General features: G+C 42.4%; 1 protein-coding gene across 1 annotated transcript in view; it reads right to left on the bottom strand.

The window, feature by feature from the left end:
* Positions 1–23,078, bottom strand: part of WDFY1 (WD repeat and FYVE domain containing 1) — a 62,476-nt gene that overhangs the window by 26,006 nt on the left and 13,392 nt on the right. The window contains exons 2-4 of the mRNA XM_002712502.6: positions 12,716–12,783; positions 5,870–5,943; positions 408–462 (exon numbers count right to left, since the gene is read on the bottom strand). Coding sequence (XP_002712548.2) covers positions 408–462; positions 5,870–5,943; positions 12,716–12,783 — 197 coding nt within the window. The remainder of the gene's footprint in view (positions 1–407; positions 463–5,869; positions 5,944–12,715; positions 12,784–23,078) is intronic.

Raw genomic sequence — 23,078 nt, 5'->3', positions numbered from 1 at the left:
AGCAACCAGAATTATAGGATTAAAGTCAGAGTAATAGTCAAGGAAACACACACACATACATGTGTGTGTTTATACACATACATGAATCTACAAATTATACACACAGAGATACATACACACATCCACATAGGTAACACTGTTATCAAAAAATGGAAGGAGTGCACATATCTGCTAATAGAAGAATGGTTAATTTTAATCTCATACATATATTCAATGTACACAATTTTGGATATTAGTAAGTAGAAAAAGGATGGTAAATAATTCTGGACAGCTAATTGTCTCTCCTTTAATTGGAACAAAATAAAACTTAATGTGGAAACCTAATTCTGGTCGTAACAGACAGTGTTCTAGTTTCATGTGTGTATATCTACAGGCATATGAATGCAAGCATGTGTGTATCATATTACCTGGGTAGGTCTTGATAAAGTTCATTTTGTTAAAATCTTCTGAAACATGAAATTCCTAAAAGTAAACACATGCAATGAGAAAACAATTATGGTTTCAAAAACAACAGAAACTTAATTTTCAAAGCAAAGTAAAATCCCAAAATGGTATTCCAAGTCCAAGGACTTCAAAGGAGCTACTTAAGGATATGATTGCTTCTTTCAACAGACTTGTCCTCAGGCCATCACTTCTTTGGGGGATCAGATCAAACGGAATAAAGAACTGCCACTGACCGGAATGGGAACTTCTGTCCAGTTCTTTCTCCACAAGTGAGTGCTTTGTATTCTCTTCTCTGACTACAAAATTTTGTTGCTTTTGCTCTCTTGGCTACACACACACACACATACACACACAATCCATCGAGATGCTTCTAAAACAAAACTACAAAGACCCACTACAGAGTCTGTAGTTATTGTAAAAACGAGGCATTAGGTATCCTCGGCTCTTCTCAATCTACCCCTCATTCCTACTTCACGGCAGCCACTGTTGCAGTTTCCACTGACACCTCTGCTCAGTGATCCCCCAAACCCCAGTGCAGACCAAACCACCGCAGTTCAGGCTTGAGTAACTAACTGTCAAAGCTGAACTTGTCACTTTTCCCCTACCAACACCTTTTCTGTCTCTGTGTGCAGCGAAGCTCCTGGCTATAAACCTAAGGACCATCTCAACACTGCTCTCTATTTCAACACTCACATCAAATCAACATTAAGCCCTGCTGTCCAGACAGTTTGTGCGGTCATCACCTTTTCTCCATCACTACCCCAGTGTTTCACAATTTATGGTGGTGGTCCTAAAACAACCTCCTAACTGGCATCCTCATTTTCAACACTGCACCCTCAAACCTGTGATCCACACACTGGCACGTGGAGCTGACAAAAACCAGAACCAGACCCTTCCATCACCTCCTGCCTAATGTTTCTCAATCCTTCCCCCCTCTAAACCACTTGATCCCAAAGGTCACTGGGAAGACTTCCTAAAATAGACTCCCAGCCCCTACCTGGATCCTGATGTTCCCTAAATGATTCCTCTGACTGCACGACTTTCGGTAACCTGGCTTCTGTGAGGTAGTCTACGCTCCCTAATACCATACTCTTCCCTGGATGGCTACCCCTTCAACACCACTCCTAAATGCTGGAGTTATTCAGAGCTTAGGTCTGGGCCCTGTCTTCTCTCATTGTCTTCTTTTTAAAGATCTACTTATTTATTTGAAAGGCAGTGTGAGAGACAGAGATCTTCCATCTGCTGGTTTACTCCCCAAATAGCCACAACAGCAGGGACTGGGCCCAGTTGAAGCCAGGAGCCAGGAACTCCATTGGGGTCTCCTAGGTGGGCACAGGGGCCCAACAACTTGGGTTGTCCTCCACTGCTTTCTGAGGTCATCAGCAGGGAGCTGGATCAAAAGTGGAGTTGCCAGGACTCAAACCAGGGCCCATATGAGATGCCACTACAACAGCAGCTTTACTTGCTATGCCGCAAAGCCAGCCCCTGTCTTTTCACATTCTTCCCCAGGAGATCACAGTCTTTCTCATGGCTTGAAAACTGACCCACAGCTGATGGCTCCCCCTGTGCAGATCTCCCCTGCGCTCCTGGTGTGTACATCCACTTCCAGCTTTATGAGCCAGTAGGATGTCTCCCAGGTGTCTCAAACATAGGGCTCTCCTAGTTGTCCCTTTCCCTCCAGCTGTCTCCTCCCTGTCTACCTAGATGCTCAAGTTCAAAACCTGGATATTACCTACCTTCTTCACCCTTCTTTCCCACATCGTGTATGTAATCCAAGATGCATCTGAAATCAATACACTATGTCCACTTCAACTGCTGGGTCCTCTCATCCATATTGCTCCAACAGCCTCACTCTCCCCCTTCCACTCTGGCTGCCCCTCAATCCATTATGAACCAAGTAGCTACAGGCTTCTTTTAAAACTGTAAATTACAGCATGCCATTTACCTGCTGAAAAGCCCTTTAGTAACTTCTTACTGCATTTGCAACGAAATTTAAAACTACCCAGACCTACAAGGTCCTGCATGACATGGCCTCTGCCCACCTCTCCAATTGCCCCTAGGGTCTATCCAGCCCTGACAGCCTTCTCCAAGTCCTCAAACATGCAGAGATCCCTCTCCCTACAATTCCTCACAATATATCCACTTCTAGAAACTGCCCTGGCTCTCCAGCTGTCTGACTCTGTGACAATGGCACCAAGGCCATTCAATTCAATTGGGGGAAAAATACTCTTTTCAACAAATGGTACCAGAGTAACTGGATATCCCACAAGTGAAAGAAATAATATAGAACCCTCCCTCTTGTCATGTACAAAAATTAACTCACAGTGGATCAAATATCTAAATATAAGAGCTACACTGTATGGGGCCTGTGCTATGGTGCAGCAGGTAAAGCTGCCTGGGCATCCCATGAGTGCCAGTTTTGAGTTCCAGCTTCTCTACTTCCAATCCAGCTCCCTGCTATGGCCTGGGAAAGCAGTGGAGGATGGCCCAAGTCCTTGGACCCCTGTACCCACGTGGAAGACTGGAAAAGTTCCTGGCTCCTGGCTTTGGACCTGCCCTGCTCCGGACAATGCGGTCATTTGAGGTGTAAATCAGAGGATGGAAGATCTCTCTTTGCCTCTCTGTAACTCTGCCTTTCAAATAAATAAATAAATAAATAAATCTTAAAAAGGGGGGAGGGAGCAAAGGATTTACAGATATTTCACCTAAGAAGATACACAAACAACTAACAAGCATGTGAGAAGATGCTCGTTATCACTGGTTATCAGGCAAATGCAAATCCAAACCACAGCAAGATAGTTTCATACTCCCATGATAAAAACAAACAAGTGTTAAGCACTGATGTGGCCAAACTGGAGCCCTCACACATTGCTGGTGGTACTGTAAACTAATGCAGCAACTTTGGAAAATAGTTTGTGAGTTCCTCAAAAGTTAAATACACTTACGTATGACCCAGAAATTCCACTCCTTAGGAATAGCCAAGACAGCTGAAAACATGTTTATATGGAAACTTGTAGATGAATGTTCATAGCAGAATTATTCACAATAGCCAAAAAGTAGACCAACTCAAATGTCCATTATTTAATGAATGGATAAACAATGTGAGGTATATATTTATAAAATACTATTCTACGACAAAAATTAATGAAATAGCTAATTCAAACTACAACATTGAGGGCCGGCATTATGGCGCAGCAGGTTAAGCCTGCAGTGCTGGCATCCCGTATGGGCACTGGTTCAAGTCCCAGCTGCTCCACTTCTGATCTGGTTCTCTCCTAACGTTACTGGAAAAGCAGCAGAAGATGGCCCACGTCCCTAGGCCCCTACACCCACGTGGGAGACCCAGAAAAAGCTCCTGGCTCTTGGCTTCCACCTGGCCCAGCCCTGGTCATTGCAATCATTTGGGTAGTAAAACAGCAGATGGAAGATTTCTCTCTCTTTCCTTTTCTCTCTCTAACTTTTTCAAATAAATAAATAAGTATTTTAAAAATAAACCTACAACATGAATAAATCTTTAAATCTTATGTAAGGTGGCTGGTGCCATGGCTCACTTGGCTAATCCTCCACCTGCGGCGCCAGCACCCCGGGTTCTAGTTCCGGTCGGGGCGCCGGATTCTGTCCCGGTTGCTCCTCTTCTGGTTCAGCTCTCTGCTGTGGTCCAGGAAGGCAGTGGAGGATGGCCCAAGTGCTTGGGCCCCTGCACCCCATGGGAGACCAGGAGGAAGCACCTGGTTCCTGGCTTCAGATCGGCGCAGCGTGCCGGCCGTAACGCACGGGCCGTGGTGGCCATTTGGGGGGTGAACCAATGGAAAAGAAAGACCTTTCTCTCTGTCTCTCTCTCACTGTCTAACTCTGCCTGTCAAAAAAAAAAAAAAAAAAAAAAAGGAAAAAAAATCTTATGTAAAGCAAGACAGACACAAAAGGACATACTGCATAATCCTATCTACACAAAATGTCTAATACAGGCAATTCCCTCGACAACCAAGTAGATTAGGGATTGCCAGGAGCTGGGGGAAGTGGGGATGAGGGATGACTACTGATAGGTATGAGGTTTTTTTTGGGTGATGATGAAAATGTTCCAGAACTAGAAAGTGGTAACAGCTGTACACCTCATGAATAGGCTACAAAACCACTGCTTCAGTCTAATTAGGACTTGGGCTCCCAAAACTCAAGTACTCATTTAAAGCCCAAAGTCTTATGTTAATGTTACTAGACTAATATTAATGGTTGATTGATTAGGGTGGAGGTCTGATCCAATTATGGTATCTGCAGGTGGCACCTCTGGGAGGTGATTAGATGGGCTCTGGTTGCTGGGTGGAACCCCATGAACCAATCATGACGGATTTACTAGGAGAGACTACACAGAGAACAGATGGAGAGTGTGCTCCCTGTGTCTCTGCTAGCTCACCTGTGATCCTCTCTCCACCATCCTCCTCACCAGATGCCTGAAGCAATGGGGCTGCCCAATCCTGGGACTGTGAACCTCCAAAACTGTACACTAAATAAACCATTTCTTCTCCTAAATAGCACTCTCAGATATTTTAGTTAAAGTAAAGAAAAGCTGACTAATAGAATCAACCGAATTGCATACTTTAAAATGCTGAGTATTATATAAATTAAGGAAAAAATAAATGTATGCACCCCATTAGAGACATAAAAATACTAGTCTAAAATAAATGGAAGGCCTCACCAAAGAGTTTGAGAAGCATTGCCTTAAATGTCAAATATGAGGCCGGTGCCGCGGCTCACTAGGCTAATCCTCTGCCTTGCGGCGCCGGCACACCAGGTTCTCTAGTCCCGGTCGGGGCGCTGGATTCTGTCCCGGTTGCCCCTCTTCCAGGCCAGCTCTCTGCTGTGGCCAGGGAGTGCAGTGGAGGATGGCCCAGGTCCTTGGGCCCTGCACCCCACGGGAGACCAGGATAAGTACCTGGCTCCTGCCATCGGATCAGCGCAGTGCGCCGGCCACGGCGGCCATTGGAGGGTGAACCAACGGCAAAGGAAGACCTTTCTCTCTGTCTCTCTCTCTCACTATCCACTCTGCCTGTCGAAAAAAAAATGTCAAATATGAGTTGTGGGCTGAATGGTTGGTCCCTCCCCCTCCTCTCTTAAACACTCGAGGCTCTCCAGTGTCACGGCTGAGGGAGGGCAGCTCGAACAGCAGCTCTGCGTTCGCTGTGCAGAGGCTGCGCATTATGGGCTGGCCTGAGCACCACGTCATCAATCATGACAGCATCCTGAGCTCCCTGAAACTAGTTTAAAATTAAGTGCTGATTATAATTAAGCCATACTTAGACTTGCATTTATACTGAACTAAGTTTTTATGCCAAACTACCAGGCATCCGCTGCTAACTCTGAGCTGTCTGACGTAAGTGAACACGGGGGTGGGATATGCGGAACATGCAGAGACATCCGGGAGTCTACGCACCATCACAGCGCCGTTGTCCTGGCCCACAAATATCCGTCTGCTGTCGTGATGGTAAGCCATGGTGGAGCAAGGGGCTGCCGGGAAGACAAAGAGCACATCTGAAGCCATCACGGAAGGTTCATTACTATGAAGAAGGCCTACATGAGTTAGGCTTAAACACAGGGCAAAAATGCTGTATAAAAACAATCATGCAAACTTTCAATGTTTTTAATGTTCTATCTGTGTGTGCAAGTCCTGATTTCATTAATCCTCTGCTACTTCTATAACTGGGCAAGGTTAGCCAGCACAGTTTCACCTGATTGAATCCCCTACCTGTGGTCTAGAAAGGCTTGGGGACCAGGACTCACAGTCGGCGGTCTATTACCCAAGACTCAGCAGGTCATCCTGCCCTGTCAAGGCCCACAGAGTACCTGAAATCTGGGGAAAGATGGCTTCCCAGCACCAGAATTCCCATCCCATGGCAATTAGAAGTCAGCTGGGAAAGCCACCTTGGGAATGTTTCTTCCCCAATGGTCAAAAAGTGGTCCCTTTCCAATGACTCCCACAACCCAGTCTGAGACTGGGGCTGCCAAGAGCAGCAGAGTTGATGGCCCAGAGCAGCATCAGGTGCCTGGGATGGCCTCTGCCTCTCCTCAGGCACACACCCTTCTCCCAGAGACCATGGGCTGCAGAACAGGTTTTAGAGAGGAGAAGCTCTCAACGGTCCTCTTCTGCTAAAAACCAGAACTGAAGTGACTTATCAAATGGAACATTCATAGAAAGAAATGCGTGGGTTCATACTGGCCTAAGAATTTTAGTTAACAACAGAAGAACTAAAACAAAAGAAATTAATGCCAAGAAAAAAAATGTAACAAACTGGAGTTTACTTTGAAATAAAATGTCTCATTAAAAAAAAAAAGAAAAAAAAGATCTAAGTGAAGCCATCATTTGAAAATGGCTCGACATTTTCTCAATAAGATGGGCTGATATTCCCTACCAACAGCAGAAAGTGAATTATAATACTGGATTGTACTCAAAAGGCAAAATCACAGCTAACCGCAGGATTGGACCATAGAAAGAAACTTTTTTGGTTGCATTCAAGAACCATGGAGCTGAAAGATTAAATTCTGAGACTGTACAAAACAAGTAGACTCAACTATAAGCCTGTCCACCCTACCCACCATAATGATGTTTCAGATGATAAGATCAATCAATCATGTTTAAGAATTTTAAGTAGGGGGCCAGTGTCATGGTATAGCAGGTAAAGCTGCTGCCTGCAATGCCAGCATCCCATATGGGTGCTGGTTCCAATCTACTTCCAAGCCAGCTCTCTGCTAATGGCCTAGGAAAAGCAGCAGAAGATGGCCCAAGTGTTTGTGCCTACTGATTTGGGAGACCTGGATGAAACTGGCCTCTGACTTTGGCCTGGCCCAGCCCTGGCCATTGCAGCAGTCTGAGGAGTAAACCAGGGAATGGAAGGCTCTCTTTCTCTGTCTCTCCTTATTTCTCTATAACTCTTTCCATATAAATAAATAAATAAATCTTTTTATTTTGTAGATAATAATGTCCTGTTTTCATTCCCCCTAGAAGGAAAGTTTCTCTGGAGTTGAGCAATATAAATTTTAAAAAGAAGGAACTTTAAAAATAAATTCTAAAAACTATACTCAGATATTTTATAAACAAGCAAAATGCAAATTATCTTTCAAATTAGTGAACTTTTTAAAAGGCACTACTGGAGTCCAAAATTGCATGCTTAAAACTTTGGCTCACACAGAGGGACAAATGAGGCCCCCTGTGCATTTTCATAAAATCTATTTTTTTGGAACACAGCCAGGCCCTTTCATGCATGTGTTGTTTACGATTGCTTTTATGCTGCAATAGCAGACATAAGTAGTTGCCGCAGAGATCGTTTAGCCCACAAAATCTAAATATTTACTGCATGGTCCTGTGCATAAAAAAACTTGTGGACCCACCCCCAAACTGTGGTGGGAGGCATGGTTTTGGAGTCAGAAGTGGGTGTGGGTTAGAATTCCAACAGAAGATCAACTTAAGCCTTCTGGCCGCAATATCCTCATCTGCAAAACGGTAAAAACATCATGTTCTTAGGATGCTATTGTGATGTTTCCACAAAATTAGATTATGAAGAAAGGATGAAGCACATAATAGACACAGAAACGGAGTTCCCATTCCCCTTCAGCTACAGCAGATGCTGAGTGGTGCTTTCATATAGGAGGTAATGCTGTAGAACACAATTGGACTGCATACAGCAATTTATGAAGGTCTGGCTTATTGATCACTCTGTCAGGTCACAGGAAGATGTTCCTATTGGTGACAACCACTGAAACATTTTGGGTAATTTGGGTAATTTGCAGAGTGTTTAGAACTAACATGGCGCTTTTCAAATTTTGGTACTTCGAGTTTAATTTTGAAACACTCTAAACAGATAAGCATTTATTTCTTATAATTCTTTCCACTTTCCTCTGGCAGTATCCTCACAGATTTATAAGTAGACACAGGTCCAAGTGGAACAATAGAGAAGCATCTGGACGCAGCAAACTGAACATGTGTAGATACAAGCATGCAGGCGTCAGCCACCCACTACAGAGATGCAGTGGACTTCCTCGCAGACAGTCGGTTCTGTGCTGGGAAGTCCTTCAGGGGGAATGGTTAAGCCAAGATGAGAAAAGATGGGAATAGAGAGACCCACAGCTACATGATCAAGATCTAACAGTCAAAAGAATAAGCTCTAATACTATCAGGTTTTGGTGCCCTGGGAGAGAAGCTAATTACAAAGTTGTACTAGATATTTGGGGGAAACAGAAATCAGGGAAAAACAACTAAAAATAGGATAAAATCTATCTTGATTATTGTCTCTCTCCTAATAAGCATGAACTTCACAGATAAGGACCCAGAGAAATTAAACTATGACAAAAACATTAGCTATGGGGGCTAGTGTTCTGGCATAGTCAGCTAATCAATGGAGCATCCCACATCAAAGTGCAGGTTCAAGTCCCAGCAGCTCTGCTTCTAATCCAGCTCCCTGTTAATGTGTCTAGGAAAGCAGAGGATGATGGTCCAAATACTTGGGCCCTTGCCACCCATATGGGAGACCTAGATGGAACTCTGGGCTCCTTGCCTCAGCTTGGACCAGCCCCTGTCATTGTGGCCATCTGGGGAGTGAACCAGTGGATGGAAGGAAGATCTATCAATCTGTCTCTTTCTGTCACTCTCCCTTCAAAAAAAAAAATACATATTTTTTAAAAAAATTCAACTATGGAGGAAGGGGGAGGTGGGAGTAGTAGCAGCAACAGCATTACACGATTTCCCACACTGATGGCAAAACAGTCCCTAAACTGGGATGAATTCCCAGGCTACTGCTATTATTTCCAGCTCTGAGATCTATCACTGGGCCACTGGGACAAAGGAAGTTATCAACCTAACAGAAGTCTCTTTGCAGAGAGGGGGTGGGTAAAGGATGGGCTCAGAGGCCCAGGGTGTGCCACCCACCTCTGCACTGCTCTAAAAATTCCCAAAGTAGATTTAGCAAACCAGCTCCATAAACATCTTTACTAAGACATCAGTCACTTTGTATTTCAAGTGGAAATTCAGAGCAAGAAGCCAAGGTCAAACATCCACATACGCATAGACGTGAGAAATTAGGAGTACTACTGCTAGGCAGAATAAATTATGATCAGGTTGTCAAACAGTCCTCTAATGTTCTATGTATTATAAAGTTGTATTGTTCCTTTTATAATCATTATCATTATATTAGTATTCCCAAAAGTCAATCTCATTTTCCTTGAATGATTATCAAGATAGGGAAGTTAATAAGCCTCCCCAAGCTGTTGGTGGAAGGTAAAAAAATGAAAATCCAAAACAATTACTAACTTCTTACAGAAATTATTACAGAAACCAAACACTGAATGCACACAGGACATACGTGCAAATGGGAAAATGCTAACCAAGATACCAGGTACTCAAACTAATTATATGTAATTTGCTTGAATGACTGGTTGTTCTGTTTTAACAAACTCCATAGCTCTGCAATGCACCTTTATAAACCTGTGAGCAGCATCAACAGTATCTGGAACAACCACCAAGAACTGGAAACCACTATACTTAGTGAAATAAGCCAGTCCCAAAAAGACAAATACCATATGTTCTCCCTGATCTGTGGCAACTAATAGGGTCTAGCTAAACAGGTAATCTATAGAAGAGAAACTGACACTTTGAGATGCAATGATTTTGAACAGCCCTTGTCTTGACTGTTGAGTAACAATTCTTTTTTTTTTAATACTATTTGTTTCACTCTTAACTTGGTGTATTGTTAATTTTATGAGTATAAAGTTAATTGAGGAGCCAGTGCTGTGGCATAGCGGGTAAAACCTCCACCTGCAGTACCAGCATCCCAAATGGGTGCTGGTTTGAGTCCTGGCTGCTCCACTTTCAATCCAGCTCTCTGCTATGGCCTGGGAAAGCAGTAGAAGATGGCCCAAGTCCTTGGGCCCCTGCACCCACGTGGGAGACCCAGAAGAAGCTCCTGGTTCCTGGCTGCAGACTGGTACAGCTTGGGCCATTGCAGCCATCTAGGGAGTGAACCAGCGGATGGAAGACTTCTGTCTGTCTCTCTCTGCCTAACTCTGACTTTCAAATAAATAAATAAATAAATTTTTTTTTCTTTTTTTTTTTAAACTTTTATTTAATGAAGATAAATTTCCAAAGTACGACTTATGGATTACAATGGCTTCCCCCCCATACCGTCCCTCCCACCCACAACCCTCCCCTTTCCCACTCCCTCTCCCCTTCCATTCACATCAAGATTCATTTTCGATTATCTTAATATACAGAAGATCAGCTTAGTATACATTAAGTATGGATTTCAACAGTTTGCTCCCACACAGAAACATAAAGTGAAAAATAATAGATGATTTTTTTTTAAATGATGATGAAATCAGATCAGACCTATTGTCATGTTTAATCCCAGTGAGAGTCAAGTTGGGAATTGATAATTTCTTTTTTTTTTTTTTTTACAGAGGATCAGTTTAGTATGCATTAAGTAAGGATTTCAACAGTTTGCACCCACATAGAAACACAAAGTGAAATATATTGTTTGAGTACTCGTTATAGCATTAAATCTCAATGTACAGCACATTAAGGATAGAGATCCTACATGAGGAGTAAGTGCACAGTGACTCCTGTTGTTGACTTTACCAATTGACACTCCTGTCTATGGCATCAGTAATCTCCCTATGCTCCAGTCATGAGTTTCCAAGGCTATGGAAGCCCTCTGAGTTCTCCGACTCTTATCTTGTTTAGACAAGGTCATAGTCAAAGTGGAGGTTCTCTCCTCCCTTCAGAGAAAGGTACCTCCTTCTTTGAGGACCTGTTCTTTCCACTGGGATCTCACTCACAGAGATCTTTTGCCAGAGTGTCTTGGCTTTCCATGCCTGAAATACTCTCATGGGCTTTTCAGCCAGATCCGAATGCCTTTAGGGCTGATTCTGAGGCCAGAGTGCTATTTAGGACATCTGCCATTCTATGAGTCTGCTGAGTATCTCACTTCCCATGTTGGATCACTCTCCCCTTTATTTACTCCATCGGTTAGCGTTAGCAGGTACTAGACTTGTCTATGTGCTCCCTTTGACTCCCAGTCCCTCCACCATGACCAACTGTGAACTGAAATTGATCACCTGGAACAGTGAGATGGCATTGGTACATGCCAAGTTAATTGAACATGGTGATTCATTGTAAATCACCATGTTCCTAAAGTTGTAATTATGAAACATATGGTTTGTATTCCTTAAACAAAAGGTTTCTGAGAGGAGGAAATAAAGCTAATTGAAAACAGATCTTTGTAAAAAATAAGAATGGGGATAGGAGAGGAGTGTAGGAGTGTAGACAGAGGTAGGATAGGGTGGGAAGAATAACTATGTTCCTAAATTTTTATATATGAAATGCATGATGTTTGGATACCTTAAATAAAAGATTTCTAGGTGAAAAAAAAAAAAAAAAAAAAAAACAACTCTTTTCTGAAGACATTTACGATGGTCTTCAGTAGCAAACCACCAAGCGTCCACCAAGCCTTTTCTCTTCCTGGGGTGGGGGACCCTAAACACTGAAACCCCTAGATGAGGAAGATCCTTCATTAAGCACTAAGGCTTCACAGAACTCAGCATATACAGATGGGTCCCACATGGTCATTTGGGATAGCAGCGTCCAACCTCCTCCGAAGGCTTGGGTGAGCTCTGGCATTCTCTGCAGGGCTTGCTTTTCCAGAAAGGTTGAAGAAAAGGGGTGAGAGATAAGTATGGCAACACTGCTTAGAGTCACATGAAGGGCTACAGTTTACATGCAATTTTATGTCACTGCATCCCAGGGCAATTGTAAAGCCTCAGGGCAGAAGCTTTATCTTGTAGGTTTACTTTTGGAATATTCTAAATAGAGAAGATTCTCTCACACCACATCTCCCAGTCGGACACAGAGGTTATGGGAAGGCTGGGCAGAAGGCTGCTCCTGGGCAGTGGCAGTGAACAGAACGCTTTTCGGTGCCAGTATCAGCAAATACTGAGTACACAGCTACTGTTAATGTAAATTATCCAAATTGAGACAAAGGAGAACCAGCAGAGAACATGCCTTTTTCCTCCTTTTTTGTTCTCAGTTTTATAAAAGTCAACTTCAATTAAGCCATTCGACCCCACTTCCTCTGAAAAAGAAAAGGAGTTTTCCTGTAGTTTATTGTCAGAGGAATTAGGCAACTAAGAAACTCACTCTGAACTCTAGTTGCAATTTTCAAACAAATAATTAGAAAATTTAAATAAGCCAAGACACTAGAGATATCTTCTCTAAGTGCATAGTTCAGCTACTTACAGGCCATTGTGTGGTAAATGCTGGGCCAGTACTGACCGCTGTCTCTTTTCAGCCATACTCGGATGGTTCTGTGGAAAAAAGACGACAGACAAGGGTGTCTTTACTAATTTTATCTTCTTTTTGTTCAAGGAAAACTGAATTTGTAAGTTTTCGATATTATTTCGTAACTAATCTTAGAAAATCATTTGGATGTATTAGGCAAATACATACACACATTTATATACATACATAGTATATTAGATACACAGCAAATACACATCTATGTGTATATGCAGAAAATACATAGACACATAGTATATAGTTTCATATAGTGTCATATATAGTAAGTTATGAAATACCTGGAAGTCAGAATTTCTAATTATTTTAATGCTATGGAAATGTTCATCACATGCAAAGGAAACCAACTATTGAAGGCTTTTCTAGTAAAAGCAACTTGTGTGAACTTGGCCGCTGGACTGTCTGAACAGGAGCCACTGAAGAAATCTGTAGATATAAACGGAAGGAACATGCCATGGAGAAGTGGGAGCTAGCAGGAAGAGAGGAGCTGCACAGACAGCAGAGCCCCCCGCATCGCTCATTCATCCGTGGCTCTCAGTCTCCACGCCCCTGGAGGAAATCATTCCCCACCAGGTGTCTGGGCCCCCGTTTCATCAGAACATGCACAGGGTGATGAGGAAATCCTGTGCATATGCAGGAAAATGACAAACGATCAAAACAGTCCAAGTGCACCGTTCGGGTTTATTACAAAGAACAGAATAACAGGAACAGTGCAGCCCCCGCTCTTGGCCCACAGAACCTCATGGAGTTCCCGGCTCTTCCTTGTCTGCATCCCTTGAGCACCCACAGATTCCTCTGGTGCTCGCCCTGCTGCGCCTTTGTAATTACAATTCTTATAATTCTTACTGTCCTCACTGTCAACTCTGACAGCCATTTTTATACTAATAGCAACCTAGATTCTGGCACACAGTAGGTGCCAAATAAAAGTTTACAACTTAGACTGACATACATTAAATGTCAGTTCAATATATCTCCACTTTGTTTAGTCCATGGAAAGTAAAACTGTTCTATGGGACAAAAATTAGAATCATGGTTGCTTATTGGGGAAGAGAAGGACAGAGTGCAGAAGGACTTAAGGGAACATCCAAGGGAAGTGGCAGGGCTCTGGAAGTTCGTTATTTTGGGTATACGCATTGACTAGAACCTTCTAAGTTTACTTAAATTATGTACAGACTACTATATTTGAATAAAAGTAAATAATAACCAGCAAGTTGACCTTCATTCATCCAAATAAATATGACGACTCCACATCACAGTAGGCATATAGCTATACTTGAACTGGATGTAAGCTCTAGGGCTGATGCAATCTGATCATGCCTCTAGATCCAACTACTGATTTACATGAAATACATACGCAGGAACATGCTAAACACCACCATAAACGCACGTTCAGCAAAAGCAAGAGTGTACACAAATGATCCTGATTCTTCTACAAATAATTTGCAAGGGAGAAAAATAGAAATGAGGTACAAACTGATGAGAAAAGAGGCTTAATAGATATATCAAGCAATTACAATGTATAGACATATTTGGATCTAATTAAAGCAAACAGGAACAGTTACTTGGGTTAGCTGTTCAGATACCCACATCCCACATTGTGGTACCTGGGTTTAATTCCTGGCTCCAGCTTCCTGCTAATGCAAACATTAGCAGCAGTAATGTCAACTAACTGAGTTTTTCACACCCACAAAGAGATCTGGTCTAAGTCCCTGGATCCTGGCGTTGGCCCAGGTCCAGCCCCAGCCATTGTGGGCTTTTGGGAAGTGAACGAGTGAATAAGAGTGCCCTCTTGCTCACTCTCTCTGACACTCAAATGAAACAAAAAATTAAACCCCCCCAAAAAAAAACCTTCAAAAATATATAAATTATTATGAAACAACTAGAAATATAAACACTGATCAGATATTTGATACTAAATATTACTGTCAAATTTTTAGGTATAATAATGGTGCTTCTGTCTTGTTTTATGTCTAAGAAGTAAAATACAATTCCTATACCACACTGTCCCTCCTTTGTCCTCAACATGACCACCACAGTCTAGGACTCTCATCTCCCACACAGCTGTCAGTCTCCATCACACTGGTCCATCCCCAGTGAATCGATTGCCAGAGATGTCTCCCAAGGAGCCACTTGCATCAAACAGCTCCTATCCCCAGCATCTGCCAGTGGTTGTCTCAAATCCTAGGTTCAGCTGACAGATTTAGTTCCTCTGACACCCCAAACCAGGCTCTGCATCCCCTAATTCCCCAAGTATGTCCATCACAGGCTATGCCCTAAGCCCATAGGCCTTATCAGCCTACCAAAAACTCTTCTCTCCAGACAGCACTTTTCTGGGTAGATGACAGATGGGTACCAATTGATCACAATTCCATCATCTAAGAGTCAATGGGAGGGGCCGGCACCTTGACATAGCAGGTAAAGCCACTGCTTGGGACACGGGCATCCCATACGGGTGCCGATTAGAGACCTAGCTGCTCTACTTCCAATCTGGCTCCCTGCTAATGTGCCTGGGAAAGTAGCACAAGATGGCCCAAGTGCTTGGGTCCCTGCACTCACATGGGAGACCCAGAAGTTCTAGGCTTCCAGGTTCAGCCAGGCCCAGGCCCAGCTTTGTGGCAATTTGGGGAGTGAACCAGCAGATGGAAGATCTCTCTGTGTCTCTGTCTTTGTCTCTCTGTCTCTCCCACTCTCTCTGTAACTCTTTTTTTTTTTAAGATTTATTATTTTATTTCAAAGTCAGAGTTACACAGAGAAGAAGAAGCGGAGAGAGAGAGAGAGAGAGGTCTTCCATCCGCTGGTTCACTCCCCAAGTGTTGCAATGGCCGGAGCCAGGAGCCAAGAGCTTCTTCTGGGTCTCCCACGCAGGTGCAAGGGCCTAAGGACTTGGGCCATCTTCCACTGCTTTCCTAGGCCACAGAAGAGAGCTGGATCAGAAGTGCAGCAGCCAGGATTTGAACCGGTGTCCATATGGGATGCCGGCACCACAAGTGGTGGCTTCACCCACTATGCCACAGCGCAGGTCCCTGTAACTCTTTCGAATAAATATTTTTTTTAAAAAAAAAAAAAGAATCTACTGGAGCTTATAATGAGGATTCTTAAGTCTGACCAACAAATTATGTTGAGTATATTGTATATTACTTAAACCAGAATCCTTCTCGCATGCATATATTTCAGCATGGTGGATAAAACCAAAAACATTGCAGTAAGTGAATGGCCAAGTCCTGGCTAAGCACTTAATCTGTCCAAGGATTCTCATGCCCTTCCAAATGCACAGTAACAATGGACAAGACACTTGAAGATCAAAGCTTCATGCAGGGCCACATTCACTTACTCACTGCATTTGTGTGAGCCACTGAACCTGACAACCACCTATCTGTTAGCCCTTTTTAAGTGTAAGGAAGAATAGAATCCTGATGTGTTGTCAAAACTTTCACATCAGTCCCAAAAGTCTTGGGTCATGAATGCATAGGTAGCTCAGAGGGTTCTGTGGCATGTGCTCTTCCTCTGTACTCTTAGAGAGGACACTATCCAGAATTCTCATGGGAGGAGGAAATCTTAACGATCATTCATTTCACTCAACAAGTCATTTAACTCGGAATGGTCAAAACTGAAATTTCCCATAGCTTCAGAATGAAATCAATGTAGCCCAAGGTCAAAACAGAAGTGATTTAGACTCCAGTATTTTGGAACATATTATTTCCTTTGGAGGAAAAATATGAGCGTATGATTCAGTCTGCACAAATTGGACTCATGCTAGAACCCACCTAACAGACTAGGAAATTAGCAAGGTTTGCATGATCTCTCACAGTATTTAGTTGGAAAATTGTTGACCACACCCATGATGAAAGAAGTCCATGCTTGTTTGGGAATCAGATTCCAAATTAAGCACTCAACCTTGATGGTTGGTGCTCTCCATTCACACTTTCTATCTGGAATTCTCTCTCATCTCTCTTCAAACCAGATCGTTCCTCCTCCCTAAAACTTTCCACTTCCAAGAATAAATTTATCCAATGTTAAGTTTAACCCCTAATACGCTAGCCTGCCTAATATCCTATGGATCAAACAGAGTTGCCTTATTTCTATGAGTAATATAGGAATTTGTTTTGTGTTATATTCAGAATATTTCTCCTTGGTTTAGAAAATGGTTGTAAAAACTGGCTCAAATTAGGCCATTTATTTAAAAAAAATCACAAGTTCTAGACTGAAAAACCTATTCCAACACTGGAAACAAAATCTGCTATTCAGTAAGTTGAAAGCAACACAGTAATACAGTTTACTAACATTTTATAGTAATAAACTATTAAAAACTCAAGGGTGATATTAATAAACATTTAATCTCTAACCTGTCAAGATCAGATAGTTTTATTGTTACATCAACTGCAATACTGTCTATCTAGATGAATGTCTAAGCTGATCTTTCCACTAAGATAAAAGAATTTAATTTTTCCTTTCCTTTAGTAGTTTAACAACTTTACACCATACATCTAAACTAATTTTATATTTTTCCTTCTATTTATTCCACTGATTTTTCTAGTGGCTGAATTTCTTTGCCATTCCAAAACCATGCCAATCTGAAAAAACAAAGTCTTTTCTTAACACATCAACCTTAGAACCAAAACATGTTCATTCTTTTCCAAGCTCTATTTTAAGTTTTTTTTAAAACAATAGTCTGACATTTTTCCAGAAGGTATGTAGGAAATGTGTCATTTCTTTCAGAGCCTTAATAAACACTCTTCAGACTTCCCCAGGCTACTGTGCAGGCCTTCTGCCATAGGTTCCTTTGCCCTTCTAGTTAAAGAAGTAGAGTCTTACCCATAGCTGTAATATTGTTCATGGACAGATTAGGTATCTTCACATAAGACTATAATGTTATACATGTGTAACTACAGGGTACACACTCTACTACCTAGCTTCAAAATATACTACAAAGCTATACTAATCAAAACAGCATAAAAAAAAAAAAACAGCATGACACTGGCATAAAAACAGACATACCAATGGAACAGAATAAAAACTTAGAAGTAAACCTACAAGTCTAAGAACACAAACTAGGGAAAGAATAGTTGCTTCAATGACACTAGAAAATTGGATATCCACATGTAGAAGAATGAAACTGTAGTACCCCAACCATGTCTCACAATATACAAAAGTCAACTTAAAATGGGTTAAAGGCTCAAATGTAAGACCTGAAGCTATGAAACTGTTAGGGCAAACATAGGGGAATGTTTCAGGACACTGGAATGGGCAAAGGAAATTTTGGGTAAGACCTTGAAAGCACAGGAAACAAAAGTAAAAATAAGCAAGTGAGATTATATCAAACTGAAATGATTCAACCCAGCACATGAAACAATCAACACAGTGAAGAGATAACACACAGAATGCTAGAAAATACTTGAGAGCTGTACACTGGTATGGAGTAAGTATCTAGAATACATAAGGAACTTCCTAAATAGCACTCTGGCCTCAGAATCAGCCCTAAAGGCATTCGGATCTGGCTGAAAAGCCCATGAGAGTATTTCAGGCATGGAAAGCCAAGACACTCTGGCAAAAGATCTCTGTGAGTGAGATCCCAGTGGAAAGAACAGGTCTTCAAAGAAGGAGGTACCTTTCTCTGAAGGGAGGAGAGAACCTCCACTTTGACTATGAGCTTGTCTAAACAAGATAAGAATCGGAGAACTCAGAGGGCTTCCATAGCCTTGGAAACTCATGACTGGAGCATAGGGAGATTACTGATGCCATAGACAGGAGTGTCAATTGGTAAAGTCAACAACAGGAGTCACTGTGTACTTACTCCTCATGTAGGATCTCTGTCCTTAATGTGCTGTGCATTGAGATTTAATGCTATAACGAGTACTCAAACAATATATTTCACTTTGTGTTTCTATGGGAGTGCAAACTGTTGAAATCTTTACTTAATGCATACTAAACTGATCCTCTGTAAAAAAAAAAAAAGAAAAGAAAAGAAAAGAAAAGAAAAGAAATTATCAACTCCCAACTTGACTCTCACTGGGATTAAACATGACAATAGGTCTGATCTGATTTCATCATCATTTAAAAAAAATCATCTATTATTTTTCACTTTATGTTTCTGTGTGGGAGCAAACTGTTGAAATCCTTACTTAATGTATACTAAACTGATCTTCTGTATATTAAGATAATCGAAAATGAATCTTGATGTGAATGGAAGGGGAGAGGGAGTGGGAAAGGGGAGGGTTGTGGGTGGGAGGGACGGTATGGGGGGGAAGCCATTGTAATCCATAAATCGTACTTTGGAAATTTATATTCATTAAATAAAAGTTAAAAAAAATTAACAATAAAAAAATAGAATACATAAGGAACTCAAAAAATTCAAAAATTATTGTTTTAAATAGTTCAGATGAAAAATTTGTTAAAGTATTACTTTGAGGGGATGGGCAAAGAACAATCGAAAACAACAATAAAATGCCATTTCTTGGGCTCTCATAACTTTTGTCAGCACTGTAAATTAGAACTAACTAACTCCTTGGCAAAAATTTTGTTCCATATAGTGAAAGATATAATGATAATAATAACAATATCAGTAATGACAACTGCAATTACGATAAATTTTAATTCAAGAATTCCAGGCTTGGTAATTGGTTCTAAAGAAATTATTTAATGGGAAAAAACAGAATGACACATAAAAAGAAGTTCATTTGAGCATCACTCAAGAAGTAAATATTGGGGAAGAAATGTAATGAACTGTGTGAATGAGTGATGTAGTGACTCAAAAATCTTATATAGCCATTAATGACAGTTATGAAGACCTAGAGCCATGAGAAAATGGCAGAACATAAAATTGCATTATTAAATTACATAAACATGTGGCATCAGGCTGGGCAGGGCAGATGGGAAGTTAATATGGGGCAGGAGGAGGGTGAGAAGAAGGGAACACACCTACAAGGCAGCCAATGACTTTGGTTCTTCGTGGGAGGCTGAGGACTTGGAGAGCTGAAGGGTCCATTCATGACCTCCCCAGAAGCAGTAACTAAATACCTAGCAATGAGCTCTAGGGTGCTCAGGGACTTACTTTGTGGCTATCTGAAGTTCTAAATGTAAAAATGTTCCACTCCCTCTGAGTGTGTCTGTTAAGTTGTCACCATGGAGACACCTTTGATGTGAACTCACACCTTGGGTCAGGCTGGAGAGTCTGTGGTATGTCCTGCCCCCAGTGGGCGATCCACCACATCCATGGAGGTCAGTGCAGAGGAGTGAAGGAGCCCTGACGCCAACAAAAAGACAAGCCTGAATACAGTGGCTACAGGTGTCTGGGTGGACTGGGGCCTTGAAAGTATCATTTGCAAAGGGGCAGAGAGCTGAGGGCAAGGCTGCAGAGCTGGGCAAAGAAATCAGATGCAGAGAGGCAGGGAAAAGAAGACACCCAAAAGGCACCGGGCTCTCCACCCTAAAAGATACAAGGCAGTAAACTATGCCTCTTCATAAACACGAGTCCCTGCTTAGCTGCTTACAAGTTCACAGCCGTGTACTGTGGCGGTGGCACAGACAAGGCTGCTTACTGAAATCTAGACACACATCAGGGCTCATGAGAAGCTGGTGGTCTGTTGAGGAAGAGACACCACATCTTCAGGGAGATGACACGCACCTCTGCCTCCATGTTACGCTCCAGGAGGCAGAAGCAAGAAGAGAAACAGTACAAAAATCATGTAAATCTACATCAGTGTTGCATCACATTGTCTGGACTCCATTTAGTTGTTCTGTCCAATTGTGTTTATTTTATCAGGAGACAGTGACAATCTACATTCATTCAAAGCAAAGCAACAGGAGCTGGCACAGCGGGTTAAACCACCGCTTTAGGACACCAGCATCCCATACTGGAGGACTGGTGTGAGTCCCAGGAGCACTGCCTCTGATCCAGTTTCCTGCTCATGCCTCCGAGAAGGCATAGGACAGCTCCAGCACTGGGCCCCTGCCGCCCACGTGGGAGACCTGGGTGGAGTTCCTGGCTCTTCGTTTAAAAAAAGCAAAGCAGCTCATAGATAAACAGTAAACTTTAAAAAATTAATAAAATAAATAATAGAAAAGAAATATATATGACTCGATTCCCCTATTTTATCCTCCAAAGCAATCATTCATAAACAATAAAGAAAAAAATGGAGCATTAAATTACTTTTTTCCAAAAAATAACACCAGAACATGGCAAAGTTCAGGTGTTTACACTTCAAAGCTTCCTCTTAGCTGGAAGAAATCCTGACTTTTCTGCTAACTAGGAATGGTGAGCCACCGAATCTAGTTATAATGAGCGGTACCCTTTTAGAATGCCTGTGGCAGTTACTTTACCAAGTGTGCTCAATTCTTCCCCTCTCCTCACACCCACGCTCTTTATGAGGTGGCTTTGCCGCTCTTCCCATCAAGAGGTAGAATCCATTTCTCTGAATATGAGTGGCTGGTGATGCTCTGGCCAGTAGAGTGCGCTGAAGTCAGTACTGAGCACAGGGGCCAAGCCTGCTCGCATTCCCTCTCCTGGGAGCCTGCCAAGTCAGAGGAACTAGAGGGTGTTGGACCGTGAGCCACAACATGAAAGACAGCTAGCTGGGGTGGCGCTGTGGCGCAGCGGGTTAACACCTTGGCCTGAAGCTCCGGCATCTCACAGAGGCGCCAGTTCAAGACCCAGCTGCTCCACTTCAGATCCAGCTCTCTGCTATGGCCTGGGAAAGCAGTAAAAGATGGCCCAAATCTTTGGGCCCCTGCCCCCATGTGGGAGACCCGGAAGAAGCTCCTGGCTCCTGGCTTCGGATTGGCGCAGCTCTGGCCATTGCAGCCAATTGGAGAGTGAACCAACGGATGGAAGACCTCTCTCTTTCTCTCTCTGCAACTCTTTCAAATAAATAAACAATCTTAAAAGAAAGAAAGAAAGAAAGAAAGAAAGAAAGAAAGAAAGAAAGAAAGAAAGAAAGAAAGAAAGAAAGAAAGAAAGAAAGAAAGAAAGACAGACAGCTAGCTGTCCCAGCTGAAATCATCCTCCAGCCTGTAGCCAGCTAAGCCCCAAACACGTGAACGAGACCAGCTAAGGTCAGCAGATCTGACCCACAGCTGATCACAAGCATCGGTGAGCCCAGTGAAGACCAGGGCTGCCCAAGTGACCCCGTAGGCTCATGAACAGTAATGAATACCAAGCTGCTCTAAGCCAGTGAGTTCTGAGGTGGTCTGATACACAGCAGGGGCTAACTGACACAATGCCATCTACTCCAAATAAGTAACATACCCTCAAGACGACTTAGGAATCTAATCTTGAAATTAAAAATAAAAAGTGTCATGATTTCGAAGCACTTAGGAAATAAGTAACCCCACATTAACTCTCTCTCTCTCTCTCTTTTTTAAAGACTTATTTATCTGAAGGTCAGAGTTACACAGAGAGAGGAGAGGCGGGGGGGGGGGGGGGTGGAATCTTCTCTCCGATGGTTCAATCCCCAATTGGCCGCAACAGCCGGAGCTGAGCTGATCCAAAGCCAGGAGCCAGGAGCTCCTTTCGCATCTCCCATTTGGGCACAAGGGCCCAAGAACTTGGGGCATCTTCTACTGCTTTCCCAGGCCATAGCAGAGAGCTGGATTGGAAGAAGAACAGCCGGGATTTGAACCGGCACCCAAATGGGATGCTGGCACTGCAGGTGGTGGCTTTACCTGCTACACCATAGTGCTGGCCCCCCTACATTAACTCTCAATTGAAACAAGAGTGTAGCATTCTCAATTTGCATAGACACTAGTCTCTGGAATCTAAAGAAGTCACTGGAGAAATATAAATGAAGTTGTCACTCTTGAACAAGAAATAGGGGAAATTCAAAAGTTTGTGGGGAATGGAATTAAAAGCAACGTTATTTTGGTGCAAAAACGTTTTTGAAATCCATGTGTAATTTTTTAAAATACGCATTTCCCTTATCTTTATAATGAAAAAAACTATGCATGGATTTCAAATCTTTATTATATATATAACTTATTTTTTAATTCCGTTTTCTACAAAGCTTTTGAAGAACTTTTGTACAATGAGGTTTTTCACCCTATCTACTAAGGATAATAATTCTGGATGTTCTATAATTTTGTTAAGGTAGAAACATGAAAAGTGTATGTAACACCACACCAAGTCCTTGGGCCCCCACACCCATATGGGTGACCTGGAAGAAGCTCCTGGCTCTGGATCAGCACAGCTCCAGCCATTGTGGCCAACTGGGGAGTGAACTAGCAGATGGAAGATGCTCTCTCTCTCTCTCTCTCTCTCTGCCTCTCCTTCTCACTCTGAGTAACTCTTACTTTCAAATAAATAAATAAATCTTTT

The sequence above is a fragment of the Oryctolagus cuniculus genome, chromosome 3 (genome assembly GCF_051225735.1).
Source record: "Oryctolagus cuniculus isolate XC-2025 breed Fujian yellow rabbit chromosome 3, ASM5122573v1, whole genome shotgun sequence".
In the NCBI taxonomy this organism is placed as follows: Eukaryota; Metazoa; Chordata; class Mammalia; order Lagomorpha; family Leporidae; genus Oryctolagus; species Oryctolagus cuniculus.
The sequence above is the reverse complement of the archived record's forward strand: the minus strand, read 5'-3'. Positions and strand labels throughout refer to the sequence as shown.